At 36.3% G+C, this 10,832-nt stretch overlaps 4 protein-coding genes across 6 annotated transcripts; 2 read left to right on the top strand and 2 right to left on the bottom strand.

Annotated features, from left to right (window-relative positions):
• The first annotated feature begins 632 nt into the window (after window positions 1–632).
• LOC140977304 (binding partner of ACD11 1-like) lies at window positions 633–4,152 on the top strand. 2 transcript variants are annotated; one of them, XM_073442005.1, is made up of 8 exons: window positions 633–887; window positions 963–1,066; window positions 1,175–1,250; window positions 2,225–2,296; window positions 2,586–2,648; window positions 2,906–3,243; window positions 3,511–3,634; window positions 3,826–4,152. In XM_073442005.1, exons 1-8 carry the CDS (start codon window positions 882–884, stop codon window positions 3,844–3,846), a joined length of 804 nt encoding a protein of 267 aa, XP_073298106.1. In that variant the 5' UTR covers window positions 633–881; the 3' UTR covers window positions 3,847–4,152. The 2 variants fall into 2 exon arrangements, with proteins under 2 accessions (XP_073298106.1, XP_073298105.1); XM_073442004.1 differs by having other exon boundaries at window positions 2,903–3,243.
• A 723-nt stretch (window positions 4,153–4,875) lies between these two features.
• On the bottom strand, window positions 4,876–7,560 carry LOC140977303 (probable glycosyltransferase At5g03795). Its single transcript, XM_073442003.1, has 3 exons — window positions 7,154–7,560; window positions 5,754–6,318; window positions 4,876–5,549 (listed from the first exon to the last, which is right to left on the bottom strand). The coding sequence occupies exons 1-3, from the start codon at window positions 7,515–7,517 to the stop codon at window positions 5,066–5,068; spliced, it is 1,413 nt and encodes a 470-aa protein (XP_073298104.1). The 5' UTR covers window positions 7,518–7,560; the 3' UTR covers window positions 4,876–5,065.
• Window positions 7,561–7,754: 194 nt separating this feature from the next.
• LOC140977889 (uncharacterized) lies at window positions 7,755–8,990 on the bottom strand. 2 transcript variants are annotated; one of them, XM_073442615.1, is made up of 4 exons: window positions 8,668–8,990; window positions 8,492–8,574; window positions 8,259–8,377; window positions 7,755–8,081 (listed from the first exon to the last, which is right to left on the bottom strand). In XM_073442615.1, exons 1-4 carry the CDS (start codon window positions 8,930–8,932, stop codon window positions 7,988–7,990), a joined length of 561 nt encoding a protein of 186 aa, XP_073298716.1. In that variant the 5' UTR covers window positions 8,933–8,990; the 3' UTR covers window positions 7,755–7,987. The 2 variants fall into 2 exon arrangements, with proteins under 2 accessions (XP_073298716.1, XP_073298715.1); XM_073442614.1 differs by having other exon boundaries at window positions 7,804–8,081; window positions 8,492–8,595; window positions 8,668–8,982.
• Window positions 8,991–9,335: 345 nt separating this feature from the next.
• LOC140976412 (uncharacterized) lies at window positions 9,336–10,394 on the top strand. The gene is made up of 4 exons (XM_073440542.1): window positions 9,336–9,578; window positions 9,678–9,784; window positions 9,957–10,078; window positions 10,218–10,394. The coding sequence occupies exons 1-4, from the start codon at window positions 9,434–9,436 to the stop codon at window positions 10,306–10,308; spliced, it is 465 nt and encodes a 154-aa protein (XP_073296643.1). The 5' UTR covers window positions 9,336–9,433; the 3' UTR covers window positions 10,309–10,394.
• Window positions 10,395–10,832: the final 438 nt, after the last annotated feature.

Genomic DNA, 10,832 nt, shown 5'->3' with positions numbered 1-10,832 from the left:
TGCTAACATTGAATTGTATTTTAATCACGTAATTTACATGCTAACATTGAGTTTGTGGAGTTTTTTTTCAAATAGTATTCTAAAAAAAATCACGCCACATATGCAAATTCTTTCCAAAAATCCATGTTAGCATTTACGTTTGCTACATAAGCAATTTTCTATGGCTTAAGTTAAAAAAATTATCTTTAATTATGAAAAAAAAATGTAAATTAAAAATACAAATCTATACTGTGAGTACATGATAATAACTACCTGGAGAGGACACCAACTTTCTTTTTCAATTTTACCCTTGTATGATATTAATATTACACTTTTGTTTTTGTTTTAATTTCAACACACACTTTTATTTTTATTTATTTTTATTTATTTTTATTTCAACTATTCAAATATCAATTTAGTCTCTCCATAATTTGTCAAATTTCACTTTAGTCGATCAATAAGATTGTACAAACGTATCGCGTGTGTATAGTAACTAATTTAATTTAAATGAAATAAATATGCAAGTTACAAACCATTATTAACATTTATAGATCATCCGACATCATAACGGAAGTTTGAACCGAACGAAGCATCACTTTCCAAACTCAAACCACGACTGCCCCAGGATCCAAACACAACTCAAACCCACCACTACTGTAAAATAGCACCAGCGAGAATCTTGCCAGTCGCTAATGTGAAAAAATATTTAACACAGAGAAATTATCATTATCATTAAAGCAGAAAGGAAAGTCTTTGAATTCAACATTAACATTCTCCTGTGGCACTTAACATTCTTCCTCCTCTCTTCTAAACTCCTGCCAACAGTTGAGTGTATACGAAGTATTTGTTTCTCTTGAACTATTGGCACAATCTCACAGAATCAAGGGGAGATTTAGCGCACAATGCAGGTAATTTTGGTTGTGATGTTCGTTTTTACTTCAGATTTCGTTGTGCTTGATGTTGTTTTTGAATTTTTCACGCAGACGAGGACGGTGCAAGTTAAGAGATTGTCAGATCTAGCGACGGAGAGAGAAATCCACGAGTTCTTCTCTTTTTCTGGTGAAATTGAACACGTTGAGATCCGAAGGTGAGTTCGTTGCTTTAGTCCCTCTTTGATTCGATTTCGATTCGAGTTGCAATAATCGAAGTAGTTTTGTTGTTTCTGATTTTGGCGTGGCTCTGTTTGTGGTTGCAGAGAGCTAGGGCAGTCGAAAACTGCGTTTGTCACCTTCAAGGATGCCAAGGCTCTAGAAATCGCCTTGTTATTATCTGTAACGCTCTCTATTTTTTTTCTCCTGTTTACCAATTAATTGTTTGTCGTCTTTTTATTGTTTATTTTCGAACAAATACTGACTGTTGTTTATTTACAGTTTGAGAAAGTATGGTTATTGCTTTGGCTTAAACTGACAAGTGACCTAGAATATACTAAGTTTTGCAGTGCTCCTTAGTAGCATATCCAACTTACTAAAACATAGAGGATAGAATTTAAGGGGGTTTGCATCAGACTTCCCTTGCCCCGACTAATGTTTATTTAGTGGAAGTGTAAGATACACACTGAAAAATAATTTTGCAATCATGTGTGCCAGGGAGGTTAAGCCTGATTTGCGACCTTCATTCCTATGCATAAAAAGTATGAGTTATGACTGTAACTGTAAGGAGTCTTTTATAATCTCAAAAGCATCCTTTTGGCGCTATTTACAGATGATTTTCCCTTTGTTTTCCTGTTAATGGAGGACAAGTACGATGACATTGCTATCATCTTCATTATATGTTATTTCGTAGTACACCAGTACTCGTGGGTCAATGATTAGTTTATGAAAATTTCAGGATTGTTTCAATGGATAGGGAAACTGAAAGACTAGAATGGAATGTTCTATATGCATATGCTAGAATGTATATTTATAAATGGTTGGACATCAATAATCATGTAGGACAGGATAGCAAAGCTCATCATCCATATAGCAGGATGGCAAAGTTCAGGCGTTCAGGCAATGGTTATGATTGAACATTTATTCTTGCCTCATTGTGTTTGGAGACTAGTCTTCCTACTAATTACTCGTGGCAATTTTTAAGTCAAGCTTTATGAATGTTGTTTGAAAATTTTGACATCTAACATAACATTTTATTTGACACAATGTATTCTTCTATCTGTTGGCCTGGAATTTTCAGAATCGTGCACCTTACGAAATAGACAAGAGACAAATGGATACTATATGTAAAGTTTTGTCGGTTGTTTGTCATGCAGGGAGCAACCATCGTTGACCAGGTGGTTAGCATAAAGGCTGTGGAAAATTATGTACCAAAACCTGATATTCAGGTATCCGGTAGCCCTACTGTATATGACATTTACGGTGTCTTTGATTGCTTGGTAAATGCTATCCATATGGGTAGTGCACTCATCCACTCAACACATGATACGTGTGTCGAGTCATGAATCACGGTCACTCATCCATGCATCATGGTTGAATGAGTGACCATGATTTATACACTCAGCACACGTATCACATGCTGAGTGGATAAGGACACTTTCTCTGTGGGTATCATGAACATAACCGTCTTCGACGTGCTATTCTTTTTAACTAACTTTGAGTCGCTGACATTTTCAGGAAGTAAGGATGTCCGACAATGATGTAAGCATTTCCCAGGATAATACTTCTCCAGTTGCCGAGGTGCTTTATTACTCATAACTTGTTAAAATTTTAATGGCATGTGGGTTGTATGACAATATGGCACTTGGCACTACTTGTGCAGTTCTCATTTGGTGGTGTAGATGATGTGGATTGCAGCAAACACAAATATAAAAGATGTGATAACATGTTTTACACTCTGTTCAGACGTCTATCAATTGTCGACAACTAATTCATCGCCTTCCAAATTCTTTGAATTTCGATTGTTTAGTCTTGAATTTTCTTTTCTCCCATAGCAGGGAAAAATGAGCCCAAATAATGGGAGAGTGTACGTGACTAAAGCCCAAGATGTTGTGTCAAGTATGCTTGCAAAAGGTTCGGCTATACGCCAAGATGCTGTGAACAAGGCCAAAGCATTTGATGAAAAACATAGGTTGACTGCCAATGCATCTGCTAGAGTTATTTCCTTTGACAGGAGAGTTGGGCTTTCAGATAAATTTACGGTTGGAATTTCGGTGGTGAATGAGAAAGTGAAATCTATGGATCAAAGATTTCAAGTATCTGATAAAACTACGGCAGCACTTATGGCTGCGGAAAGGAAATTAAATGATACTGGGTCAGCTGTCAAATCTAGCAGGTTTGCCAATTTTGCCCAGTATCTTTTAATGTTCCGCAACTATATCCTGGAATGGAAGCAAAAGAAATTTAGGACATTTTCTCAATGATTTTACCTCGTATATGATTTAATGGATATTTACATTACCTCGTCGTCTGCATGTGACTAGACGACCTGTCTTTTTATTGGCACATCATTGACCTGTTTTCCAGGCAATTTTGGCTAGAGTAATTTTTGTATTCTCTTGGTTGAAAACTAGAAGAATTGGCTCAATGTGGATTTTATCAGGTATGTCACAGCTGGATCAACTTGGCTGAATGGTGCTTTCAACAAAGTGGCTAAAGCTGGGCAGGTAGCTGGTGTAAAAACTAGAGAGAAGTGGAATGTGGCCATTTCTAATTTGACGGCAAAGGTTTATTCTAGTCCCACATTTATGTTATGCCAACTGCCATGGATGTTTTTTTGAGTCAGTATATTCGGGGTTTTGATTGAGACCTTTTATTCAAACAAATTTATAATGGTGACAAAGATCATTTCTGTACTTGCATCAACTTTTCTGTATGATTCTAATTTTTCTTTCTTTTTGGTTGCATATATTTACAGGATCCCTCGATTGCAGCATGAATCAAGGTTGGAGCTACAGCAAATTGCTTGTTCTCTCTCTTTTTATTTGTTAATCTTGTGAGATATCGTATATGATTTTGATGTAATCTACCCTGAGATCTATTAAATGTGTGATTGCTTTAATTTGTTAAACCTTGTGTGGGGTTGTCTTGTTGCATTGGTACGTTCTTAGCGTGTGAACTGATGCCTGCCATGTTTAGGGACCTGCAAATTGTCATCTATTTTTTCTTCCTCTGTATTGATTTCACCTCGATACTGTCAAACTAAAGAGGTGTAAACTAGGCCAGAATAATTGTTCATATTTTACCGGAGATGTGTTACTGCTCTGCTTGACCTTTGGTGGCCTTGTGCAATCTTTAAATGAAATTATGATTTGCATGTGATTGAAGCCAAAATTTCAAACCTTTTCTGTGACATTCCTGCAAAAATAAACAGTGGATCACGCAAAAATCTCGTGGAATTTTGATTATCAAGAACAAAATTTGGTTCCCATGAAATATCGTCAATTGTTGTCTTGTGCGAGGCTATGAAAGGAACTGGCATTTTGCGGAAGAGTCGTGTTTGACCGAGGTTTGGCAGCCAATTTAGAAGCAAAAAGACTAAAATATTCAAAGAAAATGAAAGTTATCCACGACTTGTTACGCCATTATGGTTTCTATTTGAGTTCAGTACAGGTTGACTTGTTTACCGGTTTTGAAACAAGTGCACGTGCATAGCAAATTTTCTGGCGACTTAGGAGTAGAAAGTATTACATATATATATATATCACATATAAAATTGTGGACAGCGGGAAAAAAATTCTATTCGGACATCCATTCATATGTTTATTTATTTCATTCATCTCTCAAGTGACAATTGTGGTACGTCCACACCTTGTCTATTGATTAATATTGCTCATCTAGTAACTCACTTTTATTTTCATGACTTAAATGTCATGTAATTTTAACTATAAATACGTTAACTATTTGATGTCCATTTCGAAAGAATAAGAAATATAAATCAATAACATTATGACATGAATAAGAGGATATGTTTGCCATTCAATCGTAAGGAAATGAAGGGTGTATCATTGTGATTTGTGCTGGCTCACAATGATCAGCTGGGGTTTTCCGGGATTTTTATTTGAGCTTTAGTAGGGGAAATCGTTGATCCTGTTTAAAGCTCATGAAGGATGGCCACAGAGACTATCCCAGTGGATTTGAAACTATATCTACTAAATTTAAACGGTAATTCTTAAAGAACTTCGCCGAAGCCATAACTCGTACATAACGATGTAAAAAGCATCGTAATCCACAGGAGAAAGATGCCACTGAAAGTGTATTCTTGCCTTCAACACATTATTTTGTAAAATTAAATATTTCTCCAAGCTTACTCCATGGAGGATTTTCTTCAGAAGAGGGATATCTAACGTAGCAACGGTGATTGAAAAACTCTTCCAGTTAAGTATATCCTCAAAAGGGAGATCATAATGATTGGCTATTATTACAGGGACACAACCGTAGTACAATGCATCACCTATACGGGCTGTATTGACTTCAAATCCTTTGACATGAAGGCAGAACTTACTTCTTAAAAGCTCCTCCGAATAGGGTGTTTCAAGGCGACCAAAGTGGACTGATATCTCAGCGTCATTTTCCCATTCCTGAAGCAGCGTTGCGCGTACTGGTGAGTTTATTGATCCGGCAAAAAAAGCCAGCTTGAACCTGAGAATTTCGGGATCAGGTAAAATCATAATTAAATTAAGACATAAAATAATAAACATTGTTGAGACAACTCCGATGAATAGCTTAGTTTAGTAGCTAGTTTTAAATTGGATTGATAGATGTCACCATTCTGCGGTCAGAATTAATCCAAGAAATTGATGCAAATGCAACCAAATCTACAAATATTCAAAAGCATCCACACACCTTGCGCGTTCAAGATTTGGAGGGTTGTCCTGCCTAGGCCAAATTTGTGGCAAGGATGCATCTTTATGAGCAACATAAGAAGAAAGATAATAGCTTGAAGAGCATACGATATGTATCGCTTTAAGCTTAACTTCAACTGCTTTCTCCATTGCAGAACGTTCAATGGAATGGCAGGCAACGTAAAAATGGTCAGCTCCCCCACTACGATTCCAGTAAGGGTACTCATGACTAATGTTGGCGATATAATCTTTAACAAAGTCTTGGAGACCAGATATCCCTACCCGAGGGTCGTGCCTCAGTCTTGCGATTGAAAAAGGTAAAAAGAAGAGATCCGCTTTGGAAGGGTCTTTTGTACTGAAATGACTATTTACGAGAATTTTCTTGAAATAACTCTCACTGTCATAATTACCATTGGGTTCGAAATCCACAGGCAAGAGTACATTAGCGAAGGGATCATTTTGTTTATGTGGATAAACAAATATCTTTAAGCTTCTATTCATTTCCTTGTAGTTCTCCAGTAAGGCATCTTTGTCATGGAATATTTTTGTCTCACTATTATACATCCCTGAACACAAAACACAGCAATTTCAGACCATAATAATAAGGAATCAACTTTAGAAAATACTTGCAAGAATCCGAATCTTGACTGCGGTGACCATTTTAGTGGCATTCATCAAGTATTATTCCCTCGGAATAACATGGTATGTCCAAATGAGGTTCTAGGCGAAGCCCGGCAGTGGAGACAAGCATGATAGTACATTTTACCAGATGAACAACAACACAGGACAAACCACACATGACATCATGTTTGCTCAATTATGAATTTATGCTGACCGATAAAACTTCAACAACTGATATTACCACTGTTGGAGCAAAAGAGTAAGAGCTATTTTCGAAGGAGAATCTTATAATTTAGAAATTACACATGATACTTGTGTTATTTTTAAAAAAAATAATAACACAAAAATCAGAGAGAACTACAGCAATATGAGAAAATTTCCACACATTAGATAATACAAGAACACATCACAAGTCACACCGCCATCTATGTTCTACCTTAGCTTTATTTGTAGTTCTATCTTCACAAATGATACTTGCACACTATTAGCTTAACATAATGCTTAGATAAGCTTAGACAGTTAATTATTAGTTAGTATAGCAGTTAAGTGGTTGTTAGTTTGTTAATGAGTATTCATGTATAAACAGTTGTAAAACATTCATTCTTTCAGTAAGGAAAAACGAGGAAATGTTCTCAATCTCCTTTCCTTCAATTCTCACTCAATACACACGAAAGCCAAAAGTATCGTGATTGCAAAAACAATACCATACTATTCCCAAAAAACACAAAACTTTAAGAGTCAACCAAGCTGAAAGAAGAAAGAGCATGAAATTCCACATACCGAGTGATCTCTTATCAAACCCCGCGTCACTTCGACCCTTCGTCTCTCCAAGAACAATTCCCCTCTCCGAAAAACGAGGAATCTCGCTGTACCCAACAGATTCCGGACTATAAAAGGTGAAAAATTTCGTGGGTTTGTCACGAATCAGAACTCCCCCATTTCCAGAACTGGAAATATGGAGCTGGTGAGGATGAATGAAGAAGAGATTGGAAGTGGATGATATATAGAGGAGTATAATAAGAGAGGTGGTAAGAGCTAAGGTGGCCGGCATGAAAAAGTAGAGGGATTTGACCGCGTATGTATGTCTACTAGGATCGCGGCGGCGCGTGAGGAGAGTGTGCATGAATAAAGACGAAGTCGCCATCGCTGTGTTGCTGGAGGCACTAGTTGGATGGTCCAAATAAAAAAATATTTAAAATGATAAATTTTATAAAATNTATATATTGTTAAAATTAAGATTTGGATTTAAGTGAATCAAAATATGTTCATAAAAAATTTATCTTTTAAGTTTGATAGAGTTTAAACTCTTTTCTCTTCTCCAACAAAACGAAATTCAAGGTCGTATGAAGAATTTAAAAAATGGGTGATTTGAAAACTCCAATTGCATTTTAATTTTCTTTAATATATTCTGAAGCACATATTTTTAGGAAAATTATTATAATAAAAAAACAGCAATCTTGTATCTTTTATACACATCTATCTGAGCAAGAAACAGAGATTGGAATATTACTAATTATATTATAATTAAACAACAAATAGATCATAAAGTACAACACAAATTAAATAATCTACATTTATTAGAATTTATTTGTTTATAGATAACATCATTGAACGTTACTCATGACCAACTTTCGTAGGCGGCTTCACAATAAGAACCGGGCAATGAACATGGTGAGCACAGTAATTGCTGACACTTCCCAGCAATGCTCTGCGTTAATAGTACACAATCTTTTATCAAAATTTAGATTTAAAATCTTAGTAAAATTGACAGAAAACAAAATAATTCACTCGTACGACCTCGGATCGGAGGGGTCGTCCCAGAACCTCGTATCCAGATTAAGTTTTTGATGTTAAAAAACTAATTAAAACTTGATGAATTTATAACCTTTTAATGGTGCCGAGACCACGGCTTCCAACAACTAAGATATCAGCATGCAATTGTTCAGCGGCTACACATATCTTTTCTTTTGGATCTCCTTCAAGAATCAAAGTTTCTGCCTTTATCTGAAACCCCAAAAGAAAAGATCGAGTCATCAATCTTGGGATATAGCTCGTAATCTTATGTATGATTTAATGGGAGTAAATATTTGAAAACTAGATGTGAGGCCCGCAAACAACCTTCTTCTCTTTGCACATCTGCAAACCACGACGAAGTATAGCCGCAGAATTTTGTTGCTGGGCTTGCTTCACAGATTCAGTCACTGCTGGTGTCGCGTAGACAACTGCATGTATATATATAATCATCAACAACAACAGATTAACATTTGTCTATACATGTGTATGTACGTATGTACCTGGTCCGGCAGGGTAGATGAAGGGCTGGAATAGAGGCTGGACATTGACTAGAGTGACCATGCTTGACTCTCCGGCGGCGGCGGGGGCCAAATTAGTGAAAAAATGGTCAAGAGCCCATCTCAGGGCGTAGAAACTTCCGTCGCTCTCGTCAATAGCCACCAACAAATTCAATTTCTTTGTCTCCGACACCATCAAGGGCTGCGGCTCCATTCCCTCAGCTGTCGCCCCACCACTCTTCTGCCGCGGCTCCCCTCCTGTGTCCATAGTTTGTAGACTTTGGGCCACGGCCAAATATTAGATTTGTATGAATTAATAAAATCTATAGACGCGCAGTTTATATATAATACCCTTTCAGCACATATATATTACGTAATTAGCGAAGCTTAAAAATTAGAAACATATCTCATCGGAATGATGAGGATAATTTGAAGTGTAATTAAGGAGTAAAATATATCTTATAATTTACAATATACATTTACACTTGTCTTGCATGCGCAGAGAAATATCCAAATGCACCGCCACGTCCATTGAGATCTGTCGGGTGTAGGCTTAGCCTTATCATTTTGTCGTGCTGCATAAATAAAAATTCCTGCAACCCGACGGTAAGGTCCATGAGCAAATAAATAATTATGAAAGCCAATGCGCCTAAACGTTAAACCGAATATGAGCAAATATCTATCTATCTATATATATACAATAAAAAAAACTAATTATAGTTTCATATATACATACATATCATATTCTTGGAAGAGGCAGGCAAGGTAGATGGATAAGGTGATAGTGGCGATCGATGAGAGCGAGGAGAGTTTCTTTGCCCTCCAATGGCTACTTCTAAACTTGGATATGAAATCACTCAATATCATCCATGTCTTAGAGCCTTTCCCTCACTATGTCTTTCCAGGAGTCCAAGGCGCGTATATCTATCTATCTATCTATCTATCTATCTATCTAGCTACATAAATATACTCTTTCTATATATATATATAACGATTCCAACTTGTTGTTATAGTTGTGTTTCCTGCAACATCGATAACTCAATCTGCGAACAGAGTTCGACGAGAGAATGCGGAAGCCCTACTTGCTCATGCAGCTCATATGTCTGCAAGATCAGCACGAGTTAGTTTTCATGCATAGTTCTAGTCCTAGAGTCTCATTCCAAGGGTTCTCCAATCATCTTAACTGGATAATCATATTGATTAATTCTCGATCTTTTTGAAAACTATTCTTACAGTTAAATTTCTAATCACACATTTTCAAAAATGGGACAAAGTTAGTATGACAATTGCAGGTGAAAAAAGCAAACACATACATCCTCGAAGGTGATCCAAAGGAAATGATATGTGAAGCTGCAGAGGAAATGCATGTCGATCTCATTGTTGTAGGTAGCCGCGGTCTTGGTAAAATCGAGAGGTAAAACAATGATAATTTTTTTGTTACAAAACTTTACACCTTGAGGAAGAAATAGATAAAGTTTTTGTCCCCAATTAAAAACATAAAATTGGATTTGATATGATTAAGAATGAGTATGGATTATTTATTCGTCACGCAGGGCTTTCTTAGGAAGTGTGAGTGACTATGTGGTTCACCACGCAAAGTGTCCTGTTCTCATAGTAAAGCCACCGGATGCATCACCACAATAGAAACTAACCTTTCCAATTCCAACACTGTTTTTTTTTTTTTTTTTTTTTTTTTTTTTTTTTTTTTTTTTNTTAATATAAACTAGTGATAAGCCGAGAGAAGTTTGGAGTAAATATTATACAATGTAAATAATGTTTTTATAGTTGTCTTAATCACACTAAACAATTGTTCTCTCACATTGCATACGATTTCTTTCTTGACATCAGAATTGCGACACTCCGGTAAGAGATTACACCTGCCTTTGTCTCGACATTCACCTGATTCATTTTTATGGCTCGTTATAATTATTTTTGATTTCCATGCTCAGAATCAAATGATAGAGAATAGAGAAACAATATGTCCAAATTCTCCAAGGATGTCGTATGCTTCTGAACACAAAAAAACATGACAAATCTCATAAAACTACACATACCACATATTAAATGTTGGGTATGTAAATTAAACGAGCCATTGTAACAAGATTACGAAGCATGAAGATCAGCGGTCAGCGATCATTTATGCGATGTTGGCAATTCAAAGTGTAGTG

The sequence above is a fragment of the Primulina huaijiensis genome, chromosome 5 (assembly GCF_012295235.1).
Source record: "Primulina huaijiensis isolate GDHJ02 chromosome 5, ASM1229523v2, whole genome shotgun sequence".
NCBI classification, from domain to species: Eukaryota; Viridiplantae; Streptophyta; class Magnoliopsida; order Lamiales; family Gesneriaceae; genus Primulina; species Primulina huaijiensis.
This window is presented reverse-complemented; position numbering and strand designations above follow the sequence as displayed.